This window comes from Dichotomopilus funicola (assembly GCF_033296635.1).
Source record: "Dichotomopilus funicola strain CBS 141.50 unplaced genomic scaffold C8A04scaffold_89, whole genome shotgun sequence".
Classification (NCBI taxonomy): domain Eukaryota; kingdom Fungi; phylum Ascomycota; class Sordariomycetes; order Sordariales; family Chaetomiaceae; genus Dichotomopilus; species Dichotomopilus funicola.
In genome coordinates, this window is record NW_026944110.1 from 20,054 (window position 1) to 47,620 (window position 27,567).

Below are 27,567 nucleotides of genomic sequence, written 5' to 3' on the forward strand. Positions count from 1 at the left end.
AATTTTCTACCAAAGTGAAAAAAAAAACCAAAAAGAATACACCAAAAAAACAAAAAAGAAAGAATTCTAAAAAGTGAAAAATAACGAAAAAGAGTAGATCAAACAAAATCCATCTAAATTTGATCGAATGTTAATAGATTAGACTTAAGCTATCCGTCTTAGTATAATCTGCCGCTTTTTTTGGCCACAGCGAGGTAGATACCCTCTCTACTACGCTTAAAGCTTTGAAACTGTAGTTCGGGAAATTCATCTAAGTAAGCCCGCAGCACTCAAGACAATTAATTAGCAACTGGCTGTTGAGCCCTGCTGCCGAACTTATGGTATTGTTAATAATTACAGCTCAGTGGTATCGTTCTAACTTCTGCTGTATTAGTTAACGGGAGACGAAAGTGGTCACATACTCTAGGGATGTGCTGTTGAATTAGATGGTATTTAATTAGCTCACATTAACTCGCTCGAGTAACCCTTGGTCGTGCCTTCCTCTGAAGGCTGTCGAGGATCTGTTGACTTTAAAGTTTTCTTCTCCATTCTTTTCCCGTCTTTCATACCGAATGACGATTCAAGAGGCGCCACTCAACGGCCATCCTCGTAGCCACGGACATTATATTGGCGACTCGATATCCTTCCAGGGTTTCCATGGCTCAAGTATTTATTGACTTGGATCTAGGTACATACTTAAGATTCAATATCGAGGTAGGGGCTGAAGCCCCTTTTCCTCGACTACCGACCGGTCGATTGTTGAGTGCCACCTCTGCGAACCCTGTTTTCCGATAAACGTTGTTTACCTAGTTGCAGATCGGTGGACGGGGAAAGGTCCATAATTGGGTGTTCTCGAGGCCGCCCTGAAAACACGTACGTTGCAGAAACCGTTAAAACGGCCCATGGCCACCCTCACACAAGCCACGTATGCGTTGTCCCTCGTACTGAAGCAGCTCGGCGACAACGCTAAAGCGGAGAAGCTGAAGTCCAATCCTAGGTACGGAGTTTGCTGCAGCTGATGTCTGAGAAACAACGACCTGATTTGATACATATTTCACAGCAACACGCGATGTGACCAGGCCAGCAGCCTCACCGATTGCCCCACTGCACACGGGCTCGGCCCCACAGGAAAAATGGCTTTGCTCGCCGCTGTGCCGGCTCAGGCTCGGGCAATGGAGGCCTGCGGAACGGCTTGGCGTGGCGTGTCGAAGTTTTTTTTGTTGTCTGAGACCGCGATCGGTTGGACACATCTTATTAAACATAGCACCCGCTCTTTTTAATTTTGGATGTTGTTGATGAGCTTTTCCCTCTTTTGCCTTGTTCGACCACTGTGTGAGACTCGGCGACCCCCGTTCACGCCGAGGCCAATACGATCTCTGAAAGCGGGGCAACCACCATCGTCCCGATCCAACGTTGTATCCAACGTTGTATTGTCAACCTACGGGCTTGACTTCAACGCAAGTGGAAAATTGCTGCTGGTGGGAGGAAACTCCCTCCTAGCCTCGGCGTTCCTACCACACTCGTTAGAGGCCAGGGAGAAAGAAGGAGGGGTTAGGAATCCTCGCGGGCAAAGACATAACTCGAAACGACAGACTCGAAACACCTTGCCGACGCTGCGTCGACGAAATTTCAACGTAAACGTTCGATATTGATGAGTACCGGCGGAGGATGCCCCCCGATTCCCGGTTCCTAACCTTGAGCCGACAATAACGAACGACTGCCCCTATCGCGGTATCGGGTTCTCAAATTATGGCCACCACTCCCGCTAGCACGCCGGCCTCATCCTCACCAACCCCGACAAGGTCGTCATGGTCATGGAGTGGCCGGAAGAGGCGGAACAGCGAAAGTTCTGTATCGTCGCTGTCGTCGCTACGGGACTTTGTGACCGGAAGGAGAAACTCGCTCTCCTCGAGCGATGTCACCACGAAGGGCAATGTGCTGCGGAAACGGCCTCAAGGACTCAAATCCCATCGTCCAGACGGCGGGGACGGGCTTCGGGAGAGGGAGGCTCCCTCAACCGCGAGCAGTCAGCCCCCAGAGGCAGCCTCGAGCGGTGCAAAACAGGACGGCAAGACAGAATCTCGGTGAGCAGCTTTTGTCGACCTTCACTTTGCCCATTGGCTTTTTGTCTTATTTTTATTTCATCACTCCCCGCGACCTCGAACACAAAGAGCGCGAATTGTTGTTCACTTCAGGTGCTCTCATGTCGCCATTTGCCAAGCCGGAGATGGTTGGCCGACGGGTGGAACGTTGGGGAACCCCTTTCCCTTTTTCGCGCTCGGGCCAACTGCACCTTCCCCCTTGCTTCCGACCCCTGTTTTCCTTCATGGATGTCACTTCTGCTTTTGGTTCTGGGAGTGCTCCTTTTGGGCGCAACCATCCAGAAACACCAGGTTTCCCAGACGGACGAGACTCTGTTTGTCGACTGGCGAAGCGCCGATCATGGGCAAACAGCAACAGTTTCCAAGATTTCTTGCGAGAAAAAGACGGACGAACATCCATCCATCCATCCACTCCGAGGCCCATTGTTTCCCCCGCATATTTGGAGGTTTGAGGCAAAAGGATGGGTTGCACGCGTGAAGCCACACGCTAGTTTCCACCTTTTTCATTCGTGGCGTGCGTTATATCCATCCCAAGTGGCCAACGTGAGCACCCAACCTCGTACCCGTCGGACCAACCAGCGAGTGCTTGGTGCGTCGCGTTCCTGCGTCACGCATGGGAATATTTCTCCTTTTAGCGTCCTGGCGCCTGCAGAATGTACAAGACGCGCTATGACTCGACGCCCCGAGTTTATTGAAAGGCTGCAGGTTGCAGGCTGAATGAAGAGGCAGACTCGATAATTGATCGGTCCTGGGCCGGCTTGGCTGGAAAGAGCAAGCAGAGCAATCCAATAAGCGCAACGATGTTCACTGAACTGCCGCCCACGGCTTGCGGCTGAGATCGACATGTCATTTTAAAATGGCCAATTCGGCCCACACACCCTCGCTCATCCCCAACATCACGCAACAACGTCCCCATCTTGTTTTTTTCCTTTTGCCTTCCACTTTATTTTCTAGAACATATTTTTCCCCAGCTGTGGTAAATAAGGTGTCACTTTGAGAGGGGAGGTATCAACGGTTGCTGACGCCAGAGTCCGGTCCTCGACTTACACAGCCCGCCCCCAGCGTTCTTTAATAAAGTCAAGCATCGGCACACCTTCTCCGCCTCGGCAATTCTTCGATGGTACACTATTAATAGTGATGATGAGGCGCTATTGAAGCCGCCCCCAGCGCGATCCCGAAATTCTTCCCAAACAAGCCGGTCTCCGGTATTAAAACCTACTGCTGCGCCTCCTCGTCTCCGGCCGCCACGTTCGCCCGTCGACGGCCCATTAGCGATGTATCCGACCGAGGAGAGAGCGTTTGTGCAAAGGACACAACGGGCCAGCACGGGGATGCAGAAGATGGCCAACTCGCAGCCAGGATCGGAAGGGCCCGTGAAGGGGCATCCGCCCCCGATGCACATGCCCACGGCCCACCCGGACGGCTCGTTCCCCGGAGGGAGCCCGGAGCGTGCCGGCGGATACAACAAGCCCCGGCGGTTGTCCAACAGCAGCAGCACCAGTTCGGTAACGACCAGCAGCGTCGGGCACGACAGCGTCGACAGCCGTGTGCGCACTTCGTCGTTCACGAGCAGCCAGACGAGCTTTGATTCGTACAGCCCGCGGACGTCTTCAGCACCAGTGACATGGCAGAACGGTGCAGGCGGGCAAAGTTATCCCTGGCATCGGCCAGCGCCCATCAAGCAGCGGAAGAAGGCCCAGCCAGGGGAGCAGTTTGCGGCACTACCCGGGGAGATTCTGGAGCTGATCCTGGCGGAACTGCGCAAGCTGCACCTGCGGCCGGGAAGCAACAGCTGCGCGACGTGCTGGATGCGGGACTGTTGCTCGGTGGCGATCAGCGCTCGCAAGTTTCTCAAGTATGCCCGCGAAGCGTTATATCAACACATTCAACTGGTGGGCCACGAATCGCCTGCGATGAAGAAGCGGACCAAGACAGCTTACGGCTCGCGACTGGTGTTGCTCCGACGGACGTTGAGAGCGAATGCGCAAATCGCGGCGGCCGTGCGGTCGCTGAAGCCGCCTGCTAGGCCGATGTCGGTTGGGTTGATCGCGTACAACGACCTAGTCGCGTCGGTGGTGATGGCCTGTCCCAACCTGGAACGGCTGGTAGGCTACCACCCGACGTACGACCACTCGTTTCAGCGCTTGTTCCAAGCCCTGTCGACACGGCCGAAGCTGAAAGAGATGAACTGGATCTTGGAACCATCGGCAAAACAACAGCAGCAGAGGATGCGCCCGCAGGAGGCGCGATGGGGACCAGGTGACCTGGAACCACAGGAGTCACAACTGTTTATGGGTTTCCACGCGGACTGGAGGCAGCTCACCACGCTGGTTGTGCACTGTCAGCCAGGGGCGGCGTTGAGCCCCCCCAGCTTGCTGGGCGGTACGATTCGAGCGTTGCCAGCGCTGCAGAACCTCTACCTTTCTCACATGCCCCCAACGGCCTTCAATGACAGGAACCTCCTCGCGCTGCCTGCACTGAGGAAACTGTCACTCAGCTCATGCACGGGTGTTACGACCGCCGGCCTCTCCGCGCTTGCAACCCGCCGAACAAGCACGTCCCTCAGCGCCCTCACACTGCTCCAGATGAACGTCGAGTCACTTCCGGCCATCGCCCGCATCCTTTCGTACCTTGTCCGCCTTGAAACATTCACCATCGTTCAAACCTACGCCCCCGAGATGCCGCCCGACGAGTTCATGATCCTTTTCCCTTATCTCGCTTCGCAGTCCCTCCGAAAACTTCACTGGGATATCCCCTATTTACCGAACACGTCGACCCCGGCCGATACCATTCTTGCGCGGAGCATCTCAGCTGGCGGGTTCCCATCGCTGCGGGCCTTGTGCACACCGAACGATCCAGACGGGCTGTTCCAGTCTCTCTGCGCACCGCGTGAGCGCGTGGATCACCCGACGGACCGATACCGCGGGCTGTTCCCCGTTCCGGGCCAGACAGGCCAGAACACGACACCCTGGGGACATACTCGCAACAGCTCGAGTTTCTCGTCTACCAACAGCGGAGGGGCCGCTGCTACTCCGACAGGAAACGGCAGCAGCGGCCTCAGTTTCGGTCGGTCTACCCCGACCTCTATGAACCCCTTCCGCTCCCGTAGCCGCACCAACAGCCGTCCCAACACCCCCAACGGCACTGGCAACGGCGGCGCCAACACTCCAACTCCTCAATCCCCTCTCTTCCCCCCCTTGGACGCCCTGATCCCACGCGAAAACAGCAACCTCGCCCAGGCGCGTCTTGCCGCCCAAGCTCGTCTCGAAGCCGCCCAGCGCATTCCCCGCTACCTCGTTCACGTCTTTGACGAAGACCAAGGCGCCATGGTTGAAAAGTTTGGGATTGGCGCCTTTTTGGGGCATGTGGAGTCCCGGATCCGGTATGTGCTCTCGCCCGATGTGGCGTCGGGTGCGACGGATGAAGGAGGTGGGGTGGTTAGTGTGGAGGATATGATGCGGGATGATGGAGGGGAAATGGTTGGGTTTTTCGGTGGTGGTGTTGGTGGGGAGAAGACTGCATTGGGAAGTAATAATAATAGTAATAGTAATGGGTATAATAGCGATAGGGAAGAGAAAAAGAAGCAGAAGAAGCAGAAAAAGTCGAAAAAGAGGGAGAAGGACTGGGGGGATGGAGGGGTCGATGCGGAGAGTGATGTGGAAGGGTTCTTGGGTGGGAGTGGGAGTCGTCGTGGTAGTAGTGCTGGTGGTGCTGGTGATGAGACGAACGGGGACACGCCGGATACGCGAGGGGAAGGGTGTACGGGACGGTGGAACACGTATAGTGGGATGGTGGTGGATAAGAAGGACCAGGAACGATGGTGGCATCAGGAGAGGGGAAGATGGAGGGGGGTGGTACTTTCATGAAGGGGAACTACATCTATCAATGCATGGGAGGAGAATAAGATTTTGACATGGAAATATGGAAATACGGGACAACCGGGCATATCATTCTGGGCATGCATGATGTTACGATACTTGGGACACATATTTGCGATAACTAGGGTTGTATTATTATTGGTGTAATAATTTAGCATGGACTTGAGCATAACGGTATGGCATGGCTGTGCATTTCGTGAGAGAAACGGATGGTTTATTCCACACCACACCTGAGGCAAGTTCTTCCCCATCTAATTCTTATTCGTCTTCTGTCTGGAATTCGGTATCGGATTCTGAAAATGCCATGAGTGACAGTCCAAGCAAGAGGCCTGGGCGCAGGGCCAGGGGTCAACCGGCCAAGTGGGTCAGGGGTACCTGGCAGCATTTGTCCATGTCTCTATTTTCGGAAGGCGGTGAAAAGTGAACTTGGACTCGGTCCCACCGTGCCGACGTCATTTTCGCTGGTCTCGGCTCCGGGCGGGACTTTTGCCTCGAAATTCCGAATCTCACTCCGCGATCCATCCGAGCTCCGGTGTGGCGATTAACTTTACCCGCTTGGGTTTGAGACGACCTTTCCGCACCGAATTGAAAACGACCGGCTAGTTTCATATCACGGCAGACCTGAAGACAACCATTCTTGCCTTTGCTCTCAGCTTGTAAAGATCGACGGCGAAGAAGAAGACGAAGAAAGAAGGAAAGGACAAAACAAAAGACGACAGCAACAACATGCGCTCCTTCTCAAGCCTCGCTCCCGGGCGCGCAGCCGCTCACCAGATATGCGCGGCTTGCCGGCGAGAGGCTCAACCGACGTTAGCTGTTCGGGGTACCTCTTTCGCAACAGCATCTCGCGTCACGATACCTTCTCGACGCGCCCTCCAAACTGCCACAATATCTCGCCCGCAGACGTCGATAACAGCCGCGCGCCGGTCATTATATAGCCAGAGGAGGCCCAACTCCACAACAACAACCACTTCCACTACTACTACCGATGATTCGTCTTCCTCCTCCTCGACACCTTCCGAGATCCCGGCGTACTACGCCCTCTTCCCCCAGACCTTACCCGACGGCCCGCCCCCAGCGGGCAAGTTCGCCATCGACCTGCGCGCACTCCGCGCCGAGTTCCTCCGCCTGCAAGCCGCGTCGCATCCAGACTTTCACCACCACGCTGCGCAGCCCGGGACGTCCGACGCCAACAACAACACAGCGACTGACGACACACCGGATACCAACGCGAGCACAAGTACAAACAACAGCAAAAACAAAAACCACTCCCCCGCCCGCATCCGCGCCGAAGCCACCTCGGCACTAATTAACACCGCCTATAAAACCCTCTCCTCCCCCCTCCTGCGGGCGCAATACCTCCTCCACGAGCTCCACCACATCGACCTCGAAGGCGACGAAGCCAACCAGCACGGCGGGGCCCCCGACCCCGAACTGTTGATGACCGTGCTCGAGGCAAGGGAGGTCATGGAGGAGGCGCAGACTGAGGCGGATTTGGAAGGGGTACGGGTGGAGAATGAGGGGAGGATTGAGGCTTGTGAGGAGGGGTTGGGGAGAGCGTTGGAAGAGGGGGATGTGCAGGGGGCCAGGGCGGAGGCGGTGAGGTTGAGGTATTGGGTTAATATTAGGGAGGGGGTGAGGGGGTGGGAGAGGGGGAAGGAGGTTGTTTTGCAGCATTAGGGGAGTATTAGGGGGGGGTGGGTGTGTATGAGGGTTGGCAAAGGGGTTTGAAAGGGTGTGAAAGGAGTGGTGTGGGAGATGGACGACTGATATGTATGGATATGAGCGGGTTTGTGGTTTGTAAGTGGTGTTTATGTGCTATGTACTTTGATATGACACTCCCGATTGCGATATATACAGGTCTTTCATTTCTCACCCACCCCACCTCTCCCTAACACCTCTTATACACCGCACATCTCTCCCAGCCCATCCATCGAACTCTCTCTAGCCTTCCCATCACGCCTGACCCGTCCCCCCACAAACAACCACACCCGAACCAGTCCCAGTCCCAGTCCCAGCCCCAACACCAGTCCCACCAGTAACAACAGGCGCAGCAGCACCCGCAGCAACCATCTGCACAGGCACGACCCCCCCAAACGGGCCCGCCTGGTTCGCATTCGCCACCTTGACCAGACACACACCCGTCATCCCGGCCACGACCCCGGTACACGTGGTGTTCTCGGGCACGGCAAACGCGAACTCGAAGCTCTGGTTCACGTTGGCCGCGCCGCGTTTGCGTAGCCAACTGAGAGGGTTCAGGGAGCGTTTGTTGTTGTTTCCTCTGTTACCCCTATTCCCCCTATTACCCCCATTGCCGTTGTTACCATTCCCATCACCCCCCACAAAATTTCCCCCTACCCCCGGAATCTGCATCACCACAGTCAACGGCACGCCATCCGAAAACTGCCCCGTAGCCGTGGTATCCAGCACAGCCTGGATGGGCCCGGCGCCATCAGCCGTAACGACATGGAAGATACCCGTGAGGTTGCCGCCGGGGGTGAGTTGGGGCAGCGTGGGACCCGACAGTGCCATGGCATGGACGAGCTGGCCGAGGTCGTTGTGGCCTGCGCCGGTTGTTTTGCCGAGGCCGTTGGTACGGATGGAGGTGTGGTGGAAGACTGTGGTGTCTACTTCGGTCTTTTTTTTTCCTTTAGTCAATATTTTAGGGTTGTGGGAGGGATCGGAGGATGGCAGGGTGGTTGGTGGGTGGGTGTACATACCTTGGAGTTAGGCCCGGAACCGGGGACGATACCGCCTTGGATGGCGAGGGCGGTGCCGTTGCCGCCGGCGTTACCGGTTACGACGGCGACTTTGCCGTGGGCGGAGGCCAGCGGTGTCAGGGCGAGAGCGAGGACGGTGGCGTGGGTGAGCATTTTGGCAGATGAATGGTTGTTGATGAGAAAAGATGTTGTGCTTTAGGAATGGAGGTATGAATGAACGACGGCCTGCGTCAATATCACGAAGCAGAAACGAGTCAATCGTTGTGAGGAGAGAAGAGTAGGAAAAGATGCGGTTGATGATGATGTAGAAGAAAGAGGGAACCTAAACAGCGAAAAGCCCTCCCGTCTTATACTCTTCACACCTCAATAGACAATAGTATCACATCACGCGCATGGCTGGCATTCATCCCCTTACCGGCCGCATCCCATACTACGTAGCAACCGCCCACAACCCTTTAGGTAGACACCTAGACGCCAGTGAAGCCTCACGTACCCCCTGAAACAACCATCACCGGCCTCAACAATGGCGTTGCGGGACAAGCGGGCGGTTCCTGGCCCAGGCTTCCAGGACCGTGGATCCAATGGCGATGATCGCGGGAGATCAACATTTGGGCGATGAAACGGATTTCTCGCCGATGGCGGCTTGGGTGGGATTGTGTCTGCCATAAGGGGGATAAGGGGAGGTAAGGGGAAGGAGGCCTGGATGGTGGCCAGGTAGCTGCCCCTGGCTAGGGGTTTGTACGGGTGAACAAAGAGTCAGGGGAGTAAACCTGCAATGTTAAGTGTCATAGCGTAAGGGTACAGATCAAAAAAGCCCGGCCTGGCCAAAGAAAAGTGGCCTAGCCTAGGTTGAGGTCTGGTAAAGATGGTTGAAAGAATGCCCACACTTGCCGTTCTCTTGAACTTTCTAGGTGAGGTGAAGAAACGACCTTGGAGCGAGAGCGAGGAAACAAAGAAAGGGGTAATTAAGAAACGGTACCTGTAAGAGACCGTCGACACGGGCCAGTCCCATTGGCAACAGCAATTCAACACTGAAGCAGGCGGCATGTCAAGGTAGGATCAGGTATTTTTAGGGTTTCTTTGTAAAGATGTTTTGAACTTTTGTGCAGGTAATGAACATGAGGCAGGGAAGCGCGCGCTTAGGTGAACTGTAGATGGAGTAGAGTGGTACTGAATTGGCCCGCCGTTTGGGCCGCTGGGAGTCAAATGTAATTTCAAGTCCGGCCTTCGAGGGCATTTGCACTGAAAGATGTTTTGACACCTCGGCGAATTTGTTTCTTTTTTTCCCTCGGCATTTCGAATGTAAGTAAGGAAAAAAGTTGAGACTAGCAAAAAAGCCGGTGGTGGTTTAAAGCCACGGTTGAACGAAGTCAACGAATCGGTCTCTATTTCAATGTTGGTCGTTTGTAATTTTCAAGAATACATACTCAACTCAACGTACACTCCAAGAAATTACGAAAAGTTGACAGGAAAGAGCTGCTCAACATGATCAAGTGAGAAGGAGCCTGGGATAATTTACGTGGTGGAGGGAAGGAGGACCCTGAGTTCCGGGCTGGGCCAGACTTCTGGACCCCACCACCCCGCCAACCCCACCTGCCGATAGGCAGCCCAGGCGAGCTTCTGGAGCTCCCCAACTCAGCCTTACGCAAACAACAAATATCCAACACTCAAACAACCGACTTGACACGGCTGGATGTTTTTTTTTTTCACCGAGATCCTAAATACTAAGACCGATCCCCGATCATCAACCACCAAATCTTGAGGTAATCTCGAGTGGAGAAATTCCAAAATGGCGTCGCCGCAGGTCACGACGGCGCTGGCCGAGGCCGGCAACAAGGCCAGCCTCGCGGACTACCAGGCCATCCTCAGCACTATCCAGTCTTCCGCGACCGCCTCCTCAAGTAGCACCACCACCACCACCACCGCCGACCTCATCGCTTTCGCCAACGCCGCCCTATCCGGCACCCTCGGCGTCGTCAACACCCGCACGCTCCTGACCGACCTCCTAACCACCCTCCGCAACCTCCCGAACAACGACCCCGACCTAACCATCGACGTCGGCCAGCACGTCATCACCGCAATCCCCGACTCCCCCCTCGCCACCTCCCTCACGGACCAAGCCGCCGCGCTCCGCGAGCAAGTCGCCACAGCCTACGAAGCCCAAGACGAGTTCCTCGCCGCCGCCAAGCTGCTCGCCGAGATCCCGCTCGACAGTTCCCAGCGACGCGTACCCGACGCCGACAAGGCCGCCATATGGATCCGCATCGTGCGCAACTACCTCGAGGTCGACGACAGCACGTCAGCCGAGACCTACCTCAACAAGCTCAAGAACGTAATGCACGACGTCGCCGACGCCGAACTCAACCTCCACTTCCGCCTCTCCGCCGCCCGCATCCAGGACTCCAACCGCCAGTTCCTCCAGGCCGCCAAGAGCTACCACGACATCTCCTTCTCCCCCGCCATCGCCGAGGACGAGCGTCTGCACACCCTGGGCATGGCCATCAAGTGCGCTGTGCTAGCCCCCGCGGGCCCGATGCGCAGTCGCGCGCTGGGTCAGTTGTACAAGGACGAGCGGGCGGCGGGATTGGAGGAGCATGGAATCCTGGAGAAGATGTTTTTTGACCGGTTGTTGAGCACGGGCGAGGTGGACAAGTTCGCGCAGGACCTGGCGCCGCACCAGTTGGCCAAGACGGCGGACGGGTCGACGGTGCTGGCCAAGGCGGTGGTGGAGCACAACCTGCTGAGCGCCAGTCGGCTGTATGCTAACATCGGTTTTGATGAACTTGGATTGCTGCTTGGATTGGACGGGCAGAAGGCGGAGGACACGACGGCGCGGATGATTGAGCAAGGGCGGTTGGCTGGGTCGATTGATCAGATTGAGCGGATTATTTTGTTTGTCGGCGGGGACGCGGCCGGGGAAAAGAAGGGTTGGGGGACGAGGGCGCAGGTGCCTGTTGCGAAGGAGATGCGTAGGTGGGATGGGAATGTGCAGGCGCTGGCGGAGGACTTGGAGCAGTTGACGGATGGGCTGCAGGCCGAGTTTCCTGAGTTTGTGGCTGCGCATATTGCGGTATGACCACGGGACTGTAGATGGACGAATGAATGAATGATGGACAAAAGGTCGTGTGCGTAGAGACCTACCCAGACATAAATAATTATGATGAATGAAGCAAATGATTTCCCAAATTCTTTATAAGATGCCTGGTTCCATCTTGATATCTCTTGTTTGCAGTAATAACTCTCTGATGCCCCAAAACGCCGGTCCATCCATCCAGTGTATCAATCCCATATCCGAAACCCCTAACAGACCAACAAAGAGAAGCCCGAACCCAAACAACCCAAACAAACCAACAACAAGCCCGGACAAACGCTCAAGAATTAACTTCCCGCCCTTAATCACTCCAAATCCACCCTTCTCACAACCACATACCCCCTCTCAATCCCCCCTCCCCCCTCCCCATCCTCCTTCTCCTCCTCAAACTGATTATCATCCCCCTTAAAAATCCGCCTCCTCTTCTGCGGCCGCTGCGGACTGTTGACCTTCTCCGCCGCCAACAGGCTCACCAGCGCCACCCCGATCTTGTTGCCCATCCAGTCGTACCCGTCCGGTGTCAGGTGGACCAGGTCGTCCCAGTAGCGGGTGCGGTCTTGCTCGGAGAGGGCGTGGTAGGGGAGGACGGCGTTTAGGTCGAAGACGTGGCTGTGGATATGGAGAAGAGGGGGTTAGTATAGGTATCTGGCGAGGGAATATGGGGGAAGGGGGGAGGGGGGGAGGGACGTACAAATTCTCGCGTTTATACCCCTTGATCAGATCGTTGAGTTTGTTGCGGCGGGCGTCCATGCGTTCGCGGATGGCGCCCTTGGAGCCGGTTTCTGGTACCGTGAGGGCGAGGACTTTGCATTTGTGGGCGAGTGGCACGTTCCAGACTTCCTTGAGGGCTTCGAATATGTCTTCGACTGGGAAGCCTACGGCCAGGTCGCTGTGTGGTTTTGTTAGTAACCTGTTCGCGGCGTCCAGTACACGGGAGGGCTGGAGAAGGGGGAAGAAGAAATCATACTTGGTCCCGCCCAGCACGATCGCCCAGTCAAACACCTGCCCATCCTGACTACCCTCCTCATCAGCGCTCCTCTTCTTCTTGTCCTTCGGTCCCGCGACTAAATCACCACCCCGACAACCCAAACGTCAGCAAAACAACCCATACACCAAAACCTCCAGCTAAACCCATCATACGTACAATGCGCATTCATCCTCGTCTGAAACCCATTCTTGACCATTGCCCCAGGCACGCCATCCTCGAGCGTCTCGACCTTCAAATCCGGATAGGCCATCGATAGGATCTGCTCCAGCATCTCCTGGTAAGGGTGGTGGATCGCGCCCCACGAGGCGTACCCCGCGGTCAGCGAGTCGCCGAAGCAGAGCACGCGGAGTTCTGGGGGGGAGGCCATTTTGTGTTTGAGTTTGGTGAGGAGAGTGCCCATACGCGGGTGGGTTGGTTGGTTGGCTGATTTGGTGGACGTGGGCTCGGGTGGTTGGATTGCGAGGCGGCGTGTTTGGATGGGGAGTTGGAGGTTGGAGGGATGGATGGGTGGGTGGTTTGGCCCCGGGCGGGTTTGTTTATTTCGGAGGCCGGAAAGAGGGGAAACGGGGCGCAAGGGCGACACAGGTTGAAGAAGGCTACGTAGTGGCTGTCGATGGCAATCAGCCAAGTGTTTAATAGATGGCGGACTTCGTGTATTGACCGGTCGGACACCGCGATGCAGTTCACCGGGTGAAAAGAACAAGCGACAGAAAAAGGCCAGTAAGGCTGGTGTCTTCCGAAATGCAGAGCTGGGCAAACAAGGTGCAAACAAGGTGCACGGGGCTGAGGCAGCTGAGCTGTTGTTGGAGGACGATGCAATGGCGGGGGTGTGTCAGCCTGGTCTGGCCCCGCGGTAACCGCTAACTTGGCGGTGGTGCATGCGCATGTGCACTGATGCAGTTGGAATTCACGTTGTTCTTGGAGACACTGAGCCTTGAGGGCGGTAAACCGTCGCCTGTAGTTCTGAATAAGTCCGGAAATATCCAAGAAAAGAAATGCGAGTTGATATGTAAAAACTCTCCTAATTTGAAGCTTTGAAAGCGAAACAACGGAAAGAACAACCCAGGATGGGACCCTCGAATCGGGGTGTTTGTGAATGCGTCATCGGTCTGTGAATGACAAACGCCCTGCACCAGGCAGCCTGTGTTGCGTGGATGTCAGCGACCCTATCAAAAACATACAACCCCCCTGGAAAGCTCTTGAAACTAGAAATCTCTTTCTGTCAACTTGAAAGGGGGGTTCCTCCTTTGTAAATAAGAAGAAAAAACGTTTTTGTTAAGATGGCCGGAGAGCTTCGACAGCTCCCGTGTCGGCGAACCTCCCACGCCCAGGCTCGGATTAATCCCCCCCGAGCATGGTGCCAGTGGGTACCGACATTCGGAGGCCGATTTTCCCTCCAACCGGCGCGGAACAACGGCCACCGCTCCCCCAGAAGCCGGCATCAACCGCCCCAGGTCGAAGGTTCGGACTCCACAATCCGCTCACTCAGGCCTGGAGCTTTGGGGGCACCTGTGGCAGCTTGGGGGTCATCTCCAGGGCAGGGGACCAATCAGCAAGCCCCCAATCTCAACTGACCCCAAGTGACACTGCTCGCGGAAGAAGGGCCCGGCCATCGGCTGCGGGCCTTCAACTCCAGGTGCCGGCCCGAATGTGTTAAAATGCTACGAGAGCCCCCAGCCGACGTCAAACCTGCGATTTCGCAATTGTGTGTTTTGTTTTGGATAGAATCAAGGAGTCGAAGTCGAGGATTCCCAGTGTAGAGGGTCCATCGTGAAAGATGACCAAAATCTTCAAAGCAGAGGAAGGCAAGCAAATCAAATCCTGTCTCAGTCAGCCTCGTTCGCATCCGGATCACAATTGCCGAGACCGGACAGGTTCAAACAAACCAAACGGGTTGGATCAAGTCAATTGACCACTCCCGTCGTCTCGCCTTTTCTATTCCCCAATTGAACTCACCATGGACAACAACTCCAAAGGTTTACTAACACACCTCTGTCGCTGGTCACAGTCGCCCAGCACACCACCCCCGAAAGCTGCTGGGTCGTCCTCCACGGCGCCGTTTACGATGTGACCGACTTCCTGCCCGAGCACCCAGGCGGCTCGCGCATTATCCTCCAGCTGGCTGGCCGTGATGCCACGGCCGAGTTCGACCCGATCCACCCGCCCGGAACCCTCGAGGAGAACCTCAAGCCCGAGGCCAAGCTCGGCGTCGTCGACGCGGACGACTTGAAGAAGATGCAACGCAAATTCTCGCCGGGGAAGGATGATAAGGAACGCCCCCCACCACCGGCGCTCGATACGCTGCTCAATCTGGACGACATCGAGGCGGCTGCGACGAGCCAGGTCTCTAAAAAGTGCTGGGCCTACTACTATTCAGCGTCGGACGATCTGTTCAGCAAGTCCCTCAACAACCACGCTTACCGCTCCATCCTCCTCCGCCCGCGCGTCTTCGTCGACGTCACCCGTGCCGACACCTCCACGACCCTGCTCGGCCACCGCCTATCCACGCCACTCTACGTCTCCCCCGCTGCCATGGCCCGCCTGGCGCACCCAGACGGCGAAGCCGGCATCGCGCGCGGCATCTCCCGTTTCGGCGCCATGCAACTGGTTTCGCATAACGCGTCCATGACGCCCGAACAGATCGTGGCTGATGCAGCCCCCGGGCAGATTTTTGGCTGGCAGCTGTATGTGCAGACGAACCGGGCCAAGAGCGAGACGATGCTGGCACGGATTGCGCGCATGCCGGAACACTACAAGTGTATCGTGCTGACGCTGGACGCGCCGGTGCCAAGTAAGCGGGAAGATGATGAGCGCGCCGGTTTTGAGACGAGGCTGGTGGTTGAGTCGGCGAAGCCTACCGGCGACGCACAACCAGCGGCAGCGAAAAAGCCGGACACCAACAGCGGCGTGGGCAAGCAACTCTTCTTCGGTACGGCTGCTGATCTAACCTGGGAAACGACTCTTCCCTGGCTGGCGAAGCATACCACGCTACCCATTGTGTTGAAGGGCATCCAGACACATGAGGACGCTTACCTGGCTGCGCGCTACGCCAGACAGCACCCGGGCACCATCCGTGCCGTCATCCTATCGAACCATGGCGGGCGGTCTCTCGACACGTCGCCGCCCGCTGTGCACACGCTTCTAGAGATCCGGAAGTACTGCCCGGAGGTCTTTGATACCATCGAGGTGTGGGTTGATGGTGGCGTGAAGCGTGGGACGGACATCGTCAAGGCGCTGTGCCTTGGCGCAAAGGCGGTTGGCGTGGGGCGTGCTGCGCTTTGGGGCTTGGGTGCTGGTGGGTGGAAGGGGGTGGAGAGGACGTTCGAAAGTGGGTTTCGTCTTGCGTTTCCCTGTTTCTCACTCGAAACCTTCGCGCTGGTTTCTTTGCTGACAATTTCTACTCCCACCAGTCCTGCAAGGTGAGATCGAGACGTGTATGAAGATGATGGGGGCCAAAGACCTATCCGAACTCGGCCCACGCTTTGTGAGTTGCCCTCTTACTCCGTCTCTCGAAAACTCTTCCATTAACCTTCCCCGCCCCAGATCAACACGAGCATCGTCGAGCGAGACATCTTCAATGGTGGCGCTGGCCTGGACCGCTCCGGCCTCTGGACCTCGTCCCGCGCCAAGCTCTAAACACGGAGCAACCCCTCGTTGAATCGTTCAGCTGCTGCCAAGTTTCTGCCAAGTACGCAGTATGCGGGGGAAAGGCGATCATTCGTGCCCTCAAGATCCGCTCTTCGCTCGACCTCGGCCGGGGTAACTTTTTGACATGTGGAAGTCGACGATGCGGGCCGGCCGCTGTTTGCGGGGGAGTTGCGGGCCCCCCCCCTGTGTTTTCTGGGGAAGACCTTTCAAAGAGCTGGGGCGTTCCCTTGACGGTTGTATGGGTGGCATGGGGCAATCCGGGGTGAAATCGCTCATACACTACACCTGTACGGAGTTGCCTGGGTGTGGTAGTGTATGTAGGTGTAGAGCACCGCGAAGGTGGATGGCTTGGCTTGCAGCCCGTCACCGTCGTGAATCCGTGCATCCGTTGCATTTGGAAGACCTGGAGTGTGGGAGCTCCGGTATCGAAGTTGAACGCTTCTATGTATCCTCGAATCTACTGCTTGAGACGGATGAATGCTGTCGAAGACTTCACCTTTCTCGTGTGCTATGTAGGTGGTTTTGGTTAAGCTTCTGACGTCGAACTTGTGCGCTCGCCTACCCCTGTCCATGGCCTTCTCCAACTCCCGGATGGTATGCGGCACAGAAGGGCGACCATGATTTCAGAGTTACACGACGAAGGCGCAGCAGCCGATACGACTTTAGGCGATGCTGCTAATGCAGGTACACAGCGACCTTAATGTATCTGGGGGATTCTCAAGGATTGAAACTTGCGCGCGCCAGCATTTCAAGCGCGCCGAACTGAGCTTGGTGCGCATGGGCTGTCGTACTGTCTGACTCGGGTTCGGCAGAACCTTGGGTGAGGAGGCTGCATTTGAGGGTTTGCTGCCATCATCGTGGTTCGTGGAATGACCCGATGCTCTGCCAAGAAACTCGGGATGTGGCTGTCTCCTCGGTCGACCCCCTTTTCAGTTTTCAGGAGGCGACTCCTCCCCCTCGCTTGCTATGCGATGGCGTGGGGGAAGGCCAAGTTCTATGCCCCCGATTGGATCGTCGGCTTTTGATCAAGGAAGGTCGGCGGGCAGTTTACACGCGCAGATGTGGCCTCGGTGTGCGCGCTCCAAGTCATGCGCCCTGATGATCGAGCGAGCCGAAACCGATGGCCCATTTCGCTGGATTTCTCGCATGAGAGATCGGTTTCTTCATTTGCTATTGACATCTTTACCTGCAAGATTTCGATTTGCAGTCTGTTGTCGTAATTTTAAAGCGGGAGATGGTGCCGCGCCACACCTTGACTCGGGCTTTCCCTGCCGGCAAGCATGAAACCTCATACCCTAGTCGTTTCTCAAATTTCCGAGCGACTCCATCAGCCGGGGACCACATCGAATTATGGATCGTTATGTGGCGTCCTACGGGGGCTTGCGAGGAGAAGTGCCATTCTGTTGAGTTTATTCCAGAATTTTTAATGGTCAGATCACTGATGAATGAGGACAAACTCTGTGCGGGCGATTTCCGCTCATGTTCGAGTGTTCCACGCATCGTCTGAGGGCAGATCATGGCCTCTCTCAACCGTCGCAAGAACATCGGCTGGTCAGCAAGGAGGGGAACTGCCTTGGCCTCAATAGCGTCATGGCGTTGGCGGCAGGAGCAGGAATCTAGGGTATGCGTGCTTATGGCGATAGGTTCGTGGATGATCTGAGAATTTTTCAGACGGTCCATTTCCGCTCCATCTCGTCCCTGAAAAGCTGCCGAAGAGGAGGCCGACTGACAGGGGTGTTAGGAGGAAGTTGGAGCCATTTCCCTGGCTCCTTCCCCAGAGAAGAGCGGGGCCCACGGTGACTCTCTTGGCCAGCTCTGTTTTTGGCAACAGCGTCCGAACAAGCGTTTCGTGGAGCGGGCAGTTGCGATGCTTGGATGCCCTGGAGCTCGGGCCCGCGGATTCCAGGCGTGGAACTCTTCTCAAGACACGGCGAATTCGCATGGCGTCCCTTCAAGGCAGTTGGTGTTTCCCGCATATGCAGTGTGTCGATTTCGGGCAACACAACGCAACTCCGGTGTTGGCGAGGCTGGGCAGACGGCTTGCTGATCAAAGAAACGGGCGCAAAATCACCTGCCACGCAAAACCGGTTTGAGATGCTCGAGTCGTGTTCCAAGAGACCCAGTCTCGCCATCTCAGGCGTCTGCACCGAGCCCGCATACCTATCGCATTGCAGCCAATGGTCAGTGTGTGGCTTGAAATCTGGGGTGGGCCTTCAACTTCTCTCCGATACCATCATCGTCATCCCCCGCTTCAGCAACCCTCAATATTTCGAAGCACGAGACATTCCAAAAAAAAAAATCACCCGAGGTCGAGTCTGGGGAATGGAGGCTAAGCTTCACACCCTCCGCATTCCCCGCACTCCCTTGGAGCCATCCCCATGAAGCCAAGCGGTTCCGAAGCCGTTTATGGTGGGCTCGCCGTCGACTTGTCGGCTTCCTTCCTCGCAAAAGAATTGCTTGTGATCGTCCGGGGCCCAGTGAACGTTGCGGACGGAAGGGCAGAGACTGCGACGTGCACTGCAGGCTTCGGCCCCTTCGACAATTTCCCGCAGCTGGGGGAGACCATGGGGTTAGGGTTAAAGGCGGGCGAAGCGGCCTCCCAGGGCCCCTGCCGGCAACACACCTCGGGCAACCTGCTAAAAGGGGCTAGCGGCTGCCGATGAGAGGGCCGAATTGGGGTTCAATTCGGCTGTCAATAATTGGCCGGAGCATGGAAGCAGTGGCTTTTCGCCCACATGCCCGCGTGCTCGACCAGCTCCAGGGCCGTTCGTTTGTTGGTCGGTAGAGAATGTGGACCGGCTGGTGGCGACATGTCGCTCCTTCCCCATGCTTTCAGATGATCGAATCTCCATCCGATGCTTCCATCCCACCTCGTCGTGCTCCCAGCTGGCTCCCCCCTGCCCGTGGCCACAACCGGGACTGGCGAGGAATGTTACCATGAAAGGGTAGGGTGACAATGGCGAGCAGCCATCTCCCCTGCTCAATTACACTAGCTCTGCAAACCCCGTCTTTTTCCCTCCCACGTCCCCAACCGCAAGGCCGGTCAAGTACGTCCCTGAGACTCCTTTTATAAGCACCAGTCTCCTCCGTTTGGCCTGCTTGCGTTTCCGGTTTGGTCTTTTGGTTCTGCTTCAACCTCCGCCGAAGCCCCTCTCGGACGCCTTCTCGACGACAAGACACCATCGGTCCCGGTTTGACTCCCTCGACTGAGCTGGGAAAGTACAACGGGCTTCACCTTGGACGCGAAAATATTCGCACCTTCTCATCGACCTTGGCCCTCCCGACCCATTGCCCACGATGAGCGACTACGATAAGGCCGGCGTCGCCCAGTCAGAGAGAGTCTCCGACAAGCCCCGGAAGCGCGGATGCCTCGGCCACTGCGCCAAGTTTTGGTGGGCGTATCTGCTCATCATTATAGTTATTGTTGTTATTGTCGTGCCAGTGGTGTAAGTGATCTGGTGCCAAGTTTGCTGGGCGCGGCGTGGTCGGAATACCAAGAATGCTGACTAACGACCTCCTGAAGCCTGCTTGTCGCCGTTCCTAAAATTGCGCAGTCCAAGCTTGACGAGGCTGAGCTCATCTTGAACCGCCTCACGGTCACCAACACCCAGACGCAGAACCTCACGATTAGCCTCAGCAGCACCATCAAGACTGATGGCTCCGTCAAGGCTAACATCGCTGCTTTTGAGGGTGTCATGTACCTTGAGGACCGCCAGCCCCATACGCCTTTTGCCACGCTCAACTTCCCTGCGACTACGGCCGATGCCGAGCAGCATGTCAATGTGACGCAGTTCCTCCCCGTTGAGGATCTTGAGGCCCTGACGAATTTCAACTCCTACCTCTTGGCCAATGAAACCCTCCGCGTTACCGTCGAGGGTAACACCTTCGTCCAAGTCAGCGGCATCTCGCGTGCCTACCCCGTCTTCTTCAAGAAGACCGTCACCATGCCTGGTACATAGCCCTCAATTGCCGTTCAGTCTCTCTGGACTTGTATTAGGATTGTAATTTTCTAACGTGCTTCCAGGTCTTAAACTGCTTGAGGGCACTATTGTGAACCCCACCTGGGTCAACACGACCGCTGACGAGCGTGGTAACAACTTCCGGGCGAACACCATCATCCCTAACCGTTCGCGTGTCAGCTTTGACCTTGTGAGTCTTGCATCCACGTCGCCAATAATCCTCGATCATGTCCCGCTAACTCCATGTAGGGCAACGTGACTTTCCACAACTATCTCTTCGACAAGGAGGTCGGCACCGTTTACATTGACAACCTTGTCCTGAACCCCGGCGACAACCACTACCCCATGCGCGCCACGGTGGAGGACCTCGGTGCCCTTCTCACCGCGCTTGGAGAGAAGCCCTACTGCGAGGGCAAGGGTGACCAGAAGGGCGTGCTTCCGTTTGGCCTCCGCGGCAAGACCGACGTGCGGAACGGACAGCCTCTTCCGTACTTCAACGACGCTCTCGCGGCGCACAACCAGACCGTCTATATCCCGATTGGCCAAGCCCTCCGCGATCACCTGAACATCGACGTTCCCTGTGGCGGCCTGGGCGGCGGTAACTAGCGTTCTGCGGAATTCGTCTGATCACAGCAACTCATTTCCTTTTCTCTTGTTCGGCATCACTTTTTCTAATTTTGTGTTATCATTGGGTTGTTTTGCAGTTACGCGCGGGGCTGGCGGATACTATTCTACTACGATGATGATGGGGGGATATATACCACGGGGCTTGGGGCACGCGATGGAGGGAGGACAGTCTATTTTGCTATGAACAAGCATAGCGCACAGGAGTGTTACTTGACTTAGATATGCATGCACTCGTGGGTAGCCGAAGCGCTCAGGGTAGCCGCTAGAAGGCAAATGTAATGCCAAATATCTAATGATCCACGACTGGTGTTTGTGCATGGAGCTTTGATTTCGAGAAAATGATACCCGAGGAACCAAAGCAAGATGGGATCTCACTTTCAGAAGGGTTCATCAAGAAATAACATAGGATTACACATCCAGCCTGCTCAAACGTCACTCGGAGGATGAATCCCATCAGGGGTATCATAGTAGACTCAATCTGTCTTTACTTTTTACAACTCTAGATATTCAGACATACCCCATCTCCCGTAACCACACATCTCACCAAGCCCCCCTAATCACGTATCCCATCGCCCCTTTCTCTTCCCCGTCCCTGCCCCAACTCCAGGCGTACCGCTCCTACTCCCCCCCACCGATCCTAGCCCACCACCCCCCGTAACACCACCACCCGAAGAAGAAGAAACAAACGCAACCGGCTCCCCCTTCGCCCTCTCCCTCTCCTTCGCCACCCGCTCCTGTGTCCTCCTCAACGCGCCCCGATAACTCCACGCCGGGAAACACGTCGGATCCCACACGTCGGCCGACAGCACCGTCGCGTACTGGTCCACCAATCCACCACCACCACTGCCACCTGCCCCCGCTCCACCATTCTGTCGCTCGCTTGTTGAGATTCCATCACCGCCATACCCATCATCCACCTCCGTCCCAATACCCACAAAAGCAAGTAACTTATCCCCCACTCCCGGGTTCGCCATGCCCTTGTTCTGCGCCAAGCGCTCATTAAAGTGCACGCCCTTTGTGCGCTTAAGGCGGAGGAAGGTTTCGAATTTGGCGGTGAGGGCGTCGAGGCCTGGCGGCGGGGTGCCCGGTGGTGAGGGGGGGATATCCATGTCTGCGACGGAGGGGAGGGTGAGGTTGTGCAGGAGGGTGCGGGTGCGGGTGTGGGGGGATTGAGGGGGGTCGTTGGGGTTGGGGTTGGTGGTGGTGCTGGATTGGGGGTCGAGGAAGGAGAGGTCGACTTGGGTTTGGCCGTCGTCTTCTTCTTCTGGCTCGGGGAGGGTGGGGTGGGTGGTGGTGGTTGATGATGGTGGTGGGCGGGAGGGGCCTAGGGTTGGGCCGAGTACTGGGCCGAGGGACGGGTTGGTGGGTTGTGGTGGTGCTGGGCTGGGTTGTTTGGTTTGCTCTGTTGTTGAAGGTGGTGCAGCAGATGGTGGTGCTGGTTCTGTTGGAGAGTTAGGTTTTGAGGTATGACGGGAAGTGAGCGGGGATAAGGATGTTACCGGATGAATTTTGGGGGATCACTGGTGTCGGTTTGACTGTCGGTTTGGACGCCTAAATATGGGTATGAGGTGAGCGAGTCTTGCTGGATAAGCGAGGGACAGAAAGCCTACCTGCGTTTCAACCGGAGATTGCACATCCTCTTCCTCATCACTGCTGTCATATTGCACAAGACCCATGATGACCGAGTTACTAAGTAGGCTTCGAATAAATCGCAAACGTTCACTGCGACCTCGATTATGATGAAAAAGTTGGTTGTTACGAGATCGTCCAACCTTGGTTGATGAAAAGGGTGTCACGTGGGTTGCTTGGCTGGGATTTGAAGCAAGTGGAGCACGGACCAACATCGCGGGGCGGCTCAGGCAACAGGTGGGGCGCTGGCAGCTGTCCGGCAGCTAGCCGGGAAGGCAGCACCGGGACGCGAAGCTATAGTGAGCTCTAGCCTCAACTCTAACTGCATGCAAGCTCGCAACCCTTCCAACGTACCCAACGCAACACCACCCAACGACCTTTCCACGACCGAAACGGCGAGCGACTAGCGTTTTTGAACGCTAGGCATTTTGTGCAGTGGTTCAGACCGACCACGACAACCGACTAATTTCGAATCACCCATTTCCACCCCGCAGCCATGGATCACCGCCCGCAAGCCTGGGGTCGTGTACGTCTGCTCGCCAACACCTCGAATATGAAGGTCCCATGACGGCGCTCGTACTGACTCAGTGACATAAACAGCCCAGAGATGACGTCTACGGTGCCTACGATGCTTCCTACCTCCAGACCACCGGGCCCAAGACAGCGACACAAGCTCCCGTTGTGACCGGTACCTCCGTCATCGCGATCAAGTTCAAAGACGGCGTCGTCATGGCCGCTGATAACCTTGGTGCGTTTTTTACTTTACCGCAGCACTGTACTAGTCTTCCATACAGCAGCACCACCGACATGCCATGAGGTCTTTGTTTTAACCCAATCAACCGCAAACTAACCACGATCATCTCCAGCCTCCTACGGTTCCCTCGCCCGTTTCACCGACGTCAAGCGCCTGCGCCCCTTCCTCTCCACCTCCATCGTCGGTTTCGGCGGCGACGTCTCCGACATGCAATTCCTCGACCGCCACCTCAACGAGCTAGCCATCGACGAAGCCTACGAACACGACCACGCCGAAACCCCATCCCCATCCGACGACTCAACCACCACCACCCAACCCCCGCGCGGCCAACTCAACGCCGCCAACCTGCACAAATACCTCTCCAAGCTCATGTACCGCCGCCGCAGCGACTTCGACCCGCTCTGGAACCAGATCCTCGTCGCCGGGCTGGACTCGGCCTCTAAGCCCTTCCTCGCGTCTGTCGACCTGCGCGGAACTACCTTCTCCTCCCCTTCGCTGGCCACCGGGTTTGGTGCGATGCTCGCCCAGCCCATTATGCGGCGTTTTGCGGCGACGGAAGAGGATGCCGCGAAGCTCACGCGCGAGCAGGCTGTGGATGTGGTCAAGGAGTGCATGAAGGTGCTGTTTTACCGTGATGCGCGCTCGCTGGATCGGTACAGCTTGGCTGTGGTGACCAAGGATGGGGTTGAGCTGCGCGAGGACGAGCAGCTGGAGAAGCAGAGCTGGGCGTTTGCTGAGAGGATTCGTGGATACGGTACGCAGACGGTGTAAATAGGATATATGCCTGACCAGGAGGGAGATGAGCGTGGGGAGAGTAAAGACAAATGAGATTCATGAACCATGAGGGCGAAACAACACTGTTCTATGACATTTTGTGACGTTCCCGTCCAGACGTTGCCTATTATTAAGGTATCTTTTGGAAGTAATGGGAAAAACGAGCAAGTCACAGAAACGCGACATGGGAATAATTTAGCAATTGTCCATAACACTGATATTGTTTTCACGTCAAATTACACTCTTTGCGGTCAACTGTTCACTTTCGCTATCGCTACTCTTCGTTTTAACCCAAACGATCCTGTGCGTATGTGTCCTGGGTCCAAACACCCCTTAACTCTCGCGGTGCGGGTGGGGACGTTCGTGTTTGGTATTCGTTCCGCCAACCTCTTAACACCCGTTCCTCGCGTCAAACCCTCAGCCAGCGAATGGACTGTAAGATAGCCAATATTACTAGTACATACGAGTTTGGGCGTAACTGTCCAAGATGGACGGCCCGCAGGGCCCTCCCAACACCCTTGGATTGCCCAGTGTTGCGTCTCAATGCTATGAGAACCCGTTCACTCGACGGTCACAGACTTGGCCAAGTTACGGGGGAAATCGACGTTGAGCCCCTCCATGACGGCCAGCCAGTAGGCGATGAGCTGCAGGGGAATGACATTGAGAATACCCTGGAGGACGTCCACGGTCTGGGGAATCTCAATCTTCTCCGCTTGGCTGGCGGTGAACTCCTCATCGCCGGGGTTGCAAATCACGATAGGCTTTCCACCACGGGCAACGACTACAGAGACAAATGTTAGTTCAAATCCAAGAGAGACTAGGTTTGAACCGAAAGACAAAGAAAAAAGTGGGAGTACAAACCTTGTTGGTACGCGTTGAGACTCTTCTTGAAGATCTCATCACGAGTGAGGATCATGATGATGGGCAGGTTCTCATCCACCAGGGCGAGGACACCGTGCTTGAGCTCACCGCTCATGACAGCCTCGCAGTGCAGGTAGCTGATTTCCTTGATCTTGAGGGCACCCTCCAGGGCCGTGCTGAATTGGCTACCACGGCCCAGGAGCAGGAGACTCTTCTGGTTCTTGAAGGTCTTGGCGCACAGCTCCTTGATCTTCTGGTCTTGCTCGAGAACAGCCTTGATCTGGTCGCTGATCTTGCTCAGGCCCTCCATGATCTCCTCGCGGCGCTTTTGCTTGGACGCACGGTCCTCGCTCAACGACAGGGCAAACATGACCATGGCGATGAACTGCGAGGTGTACGCCTTGGTCGAGGCGACACCGATTTCAGGGCCGGCGTTGACGTGGACACCGCAGTGGGTAAGGAGCGAGATGCTGGAGCCAACCACGTTCACGATGCCCACGGTCAGGGCACCGCGCTCCAGGCAGTAGCGCAGGGCCATGAGAGAGTCAGCCGTCTCACCAGACTGCGACACAAACACACAGGTGTCGTCACGGAATACTGGGGCTTGGCGATCGAGGAAATCGGACGCAAGCTCCACGGCGATCGGGATCTCGGCCAACTCCTCAAAGATACCACGGACAGCCATGCAGCTGTGATACGAGGTACCGCAGGCGATGAAGATGATACGACGGCAGCGGCGGATCGTGCTGATGTAGTTCCGGAGACCACCGAGAGTCACTGTTTGGTTGCCGATGTCGAGACGGCCACGCATCGTGTTGATGACGGACTCGGGCTGCTCGAAAATTTCCTTCTGCATGAAGTGGTCGAACTTGCCCTTCATGATCTCCTGCAGCTCGAGCTCGAGCGTCTGGATAGTCCGGACGTTGCTGCTGCCATCAGCCTTCTTGAGGCGGTGGATGTTGAGCGAGCCCTCGTGGATGTGGGCAATGTCGTCGTCCTCGAGGTACATGACCTTCTTGGTGTGCTCAACAATGGCTGACGGGTCGGACGACAGGAAAAACTCGGTGGGCATCGGCAGGCCGTCGTCGGTCATAAAGGCGCGGGACTGCGAGCGGTGGAGGAGCGACTTGTCGGGAGCACCCAGCAAGCTGTTGGGGGACAAGAAGCTGCCGCCGGCCGCGGTCTTCTTTAGGGCCACATTCTGGGCGGCGGTCTCGGCCGGGAGCGGGTTGCTTTCATCGGCGTACTCGACATCGACAAAGTCGACCTTCATGCGCCTCTGGGTCTTGACACCAATGACCAGTGGGGAACCCTTGCGAGCAGCAATGACCTCGTGGGGGTAGTGCACGCTCTTGATCAGCAGACCGTAGGCGCCCTCCAGCTCGTTGATAACAGCCTTGGCAAGGTCGGTGAAGCCAACCTTCGGGTGTTGGTCGTAAATGTACTTGGCGAGCTTCGCAATGCATTCGGTGTCGGTCTCGGTCTCGAAGCGGAAGCCCTTGCTTTCGAGCAGCGTCTTCAGTTCCTTGTAGTTGGTGATGATACCGTTGTGGACGATGGCAAACTCCCAGTTGGGGTCGGACCTGACAGAAGAAACGTTAGCGAAGATCCTTGGAACAGAGGATACGCAGCCGATTCCATTCCACTTCTGCTCTGCACATACCTGTGAGGGTGGCAGTTGACGCGCGACGGGGGGCCGTGAGTGGCCCACCGGGTGTGGGCAATACCGCAGTGTGAATCGAAGACCTTGGTCAGGTCGATGTCCGACTCGTCGGTGAGCTGCTTCAGCTTGGCGACCTTGCCGACCTCCTTGAACGCGAACACCTCCTTCTTCTTGTCGCCATCAATGGCGAAGCCGGCCGAGTCATACCCACGGTACTCAAGACGGGACAGACCTAAACCAAACAGCAGCGGATACGTCAGTAATTGGTCCCGTTTAACAAGTTTCCGGGACAGGATCGGATTTGCGAGGGTGTAGATGGAGGGGGGGGGGGTAAGAGATCGATCCCCTGCAGCTTTGGCGTATTTCGTTTTCGTGGCCGGTGCTCACGTACCGTTGATGAGTGTGTCGACCACGAACTTGCGGTCCTTCTCCACCAGGTAGTTGATGTAACCAAAAATGCCACTGTAGGTAAAACCAGAGTCATTAGCAAGCCGTCGTTTTCTCTTCTCGTATCACTCCGCTCTAGACTGATTCGCCGCTAGTACGGAGAGCTGAGCTGAGGCGGGGTTGGGTTTGGGGTTGCCCGTACCACATCTTGACAGACCAACCAACAACGACTGACAGGGAACCGAACAGACCAAAAAAAAGGGAGAAGGGATAGAAAAGATCGGCGCGCAAGATGCTGAGGGTATCACGAAAGCTGTTGTAGCAAGGCCCGGTATGCCAGACGAGGACGTAGGTTGGGACGACGAGTGTGAAGAGTAGGATGGATGGGCAGGATCAACTTGTTGCGGTTGCTGGGGAGCTTGACTTTATGGCCGATTTTGGAGGGGGGATGGATGCTGCAGCCCAGCCGCAGGCACAGATGTGGGGCCCTTGTCGCGGCCAGACGAG

The 27,567-nt window shown here is 56.3% G+C and overlaps 10 protein-coding genes across 10 annotated transcripts; 6 read left to right on the forward strand and 4 right to left on the reverse strand.

The window, feature by feature from the left end:
- Positions 1–3,475: 3,475 nt before the first annotated feature.
- C8A04DRAFT_40228 (uncharacterized protein) lies at positions 3,476–5,947 on the forward strand (the record flags this gene model as incomplete). The annotated part of the gene is made up of 2 exons (XM_062784867.1): positions 3,476–5,576; positions 5,745–5,947. The coding sequence occupies 2 exons, from the start codon at positions 3,476–3,478 to the stop codon at positions 5,945–5,947; spliced, it is 2,304 nt and encodes a 767-aa protein (XP_062633393.1).
- A 738-nt stretch (positions 5,948–6,685) lies between these two features.
- On the forward strand, positions 6,686–7,639 carry C8A04DRAFT_32443 (HSCB C-terminal oligomerization domain-containing protein; the record flags this gene model as incomplete). The annotated part of the gene is made up of 1 exon (XM_062782097.1): positions 6,686–7,639. One exon carries the CDS (start codon positions 6,686–6,688, stop codon positions 7,637–7,639), a length of 954 nt encoding a protein of 317 aa, XP_062633394.1.
- A 276-nt stretch (positions 7,640–7,915) lies between these two features.
- Positions 7,916–8,832, reverse strand: C8A04DRAFT_15295 (uncharacterized protein; the record flags this gene model as incomplete). Its single annotated transcript, XM_062778431.1, has 3 exons — positions 7,916–8,238; positions 8,296–8,596; positions 8,680–8,832. The coding sequence occupies 3 exons, from the start codon at positions 8,830–8,832 to the stop codon at positions 7,916–7,918; spliced, it is 777 nt and encodes a 258-aa protein (XP_062633395.1).
- A 1,636-nt stretch (positions 8,833–10,468) lies between these two features.
- C8A04DRAFT_40230 (uncharacterized protein) lies at positions 10,469–11,755 on the forward strand (the record flags this gene model as incomplete). Its single annotated transcript, XM_062784868.1, has 1 exon — positions 10,469–11,755. The coding sequence occupies one exon, from the start codon at positions 10,469–10,471 to the stop codon at positions 11,753–11,755; it is 1,287 nt and encodes a 428-aa protein (XP_062633396.1).
- A 320-nt stretch (positions 11,756–12,075) lies between these two features.
- On the reverse strand, positions 12,076–13,125 carry C8A04DRAFT_15319 (SGNH hydrolase-type esterase domain-containing protein; the record flags this gene model as incomplete). Its single annotated transcript, XM_062778440.1, has 4 exons — positions 12,076–12,379; positions 12,462–12,659; positions 12,738–12,834; positions 12,915–13,125. 4 exons carry the CDS (start codon positions 13,123–13,125, stop codon positions 12,076–12,078), a joined length of 810 nt encoding a protein of 269 aa, XP_062633397.1.
- Positions 13,126–14,715: 1,590 nt separating this feature from the next.
- C8A04DRAFT_40233 (cytochrome b5-like protein) lies at positions 14,716–16,394 on the forward strand (the record flags this gene model as incomplete). Its single annotated transcript, XM_062784869.1, has 4 exons — positions 14,716–14,734; positions 14,767–16,086; positions 16,169–16,242; positions 16,302–16,394. The coding sequence occupies 4 exons, from the start codon at positions 14,716–14,718 to the stop codon at positions 16,392–16,394; spliced, it is 1,506 nt and encodes a 501-aa protein (XP_062633398.1).
- A 3,309-nt stretch (positions 16,395–19,703) lies between these two features.
- On the forward strand, positions 19,704–20,971 carry C8A04DRAFT_32448 (uncharacterized protein; the record flags this gene model as incomplete). Its single annotated transcript, XM_062782098.1, has 4 exons — positions 19,704–19,852; positions 19,930–20,357; positions 20,431–20,555; positions 20,615–20,971. The coding sequence occupies 4 exons, from the start codon at positions 19,704–19,706 to the stop codon at positions 20,969–20,971; spliced, it is 1,059 nt and encodes a 352-aa protein (XP_062633399.1).
- Positions 20,972–21,549: 578 nt separating this feature from the next.
- C8A04DRAFT_40235 (uncharacterized protein) lies at positions 21,550–22,668 on the reverse strand (the record flags this gene model as incomplete). The annotated part of the gene is made up of 3 exons (XM_062784870.1): positions 21,550–22,433; positions 22,492–22,543; positions 22,603–22,668. The coding sequence occupies 3 exons, from the start codon at positions 22,666–22,668 to the stop codon at positions 21,550–21,552; spliced, it is 1,002 nt and encodes a 333-aa protein (XP_062633400.1).
- A 449-nt stretch (positions 22,669–23,117) lies between these two features.
- C8A04DRAFT_40236 (nucleophile aminohydrolase) lies at positions 23,118–24,146 on the forward strand (the record flags this gene model as incomplete). The annotated part of the gene is made up of 3 exons (XM_062784871.1): positions 23,118–23,147; positions 23,222–23,369; positions 23,488–24,146. The coding sequence occupies 3 exons, from the start codon at positions 23,118–23,120 to the stop codon at positions 24,144–24,146; spliced, it is 837 nt and encodes a 278-aa protein (XP_062633401.1).
- A 563-nt stretch (positions 24,147–24,709) lies between these two features.
- On the reverse strand, positions 24,710–27,267 carry C8A04DRAFT_32451 (uncharacterized protein; the record flags this gene model as incomplete). Its single annotated transcript, XM_062782099.1, has 5 exons — positions 24,710–24,930; positions 25,011–26,593; positions 26,674–26,905; positions 27,065–27,135; positions 27,263–27,267. 5 exons carry the CDS (start codon positions 27,265–27,267, stop codon positions 24,710–24,712), a joined length of 2,112 nt encoding a protein of 703 aa, XP_062633402.1.
- Positions 27,268–27,567: the final 300 nt, after the last annotated feature.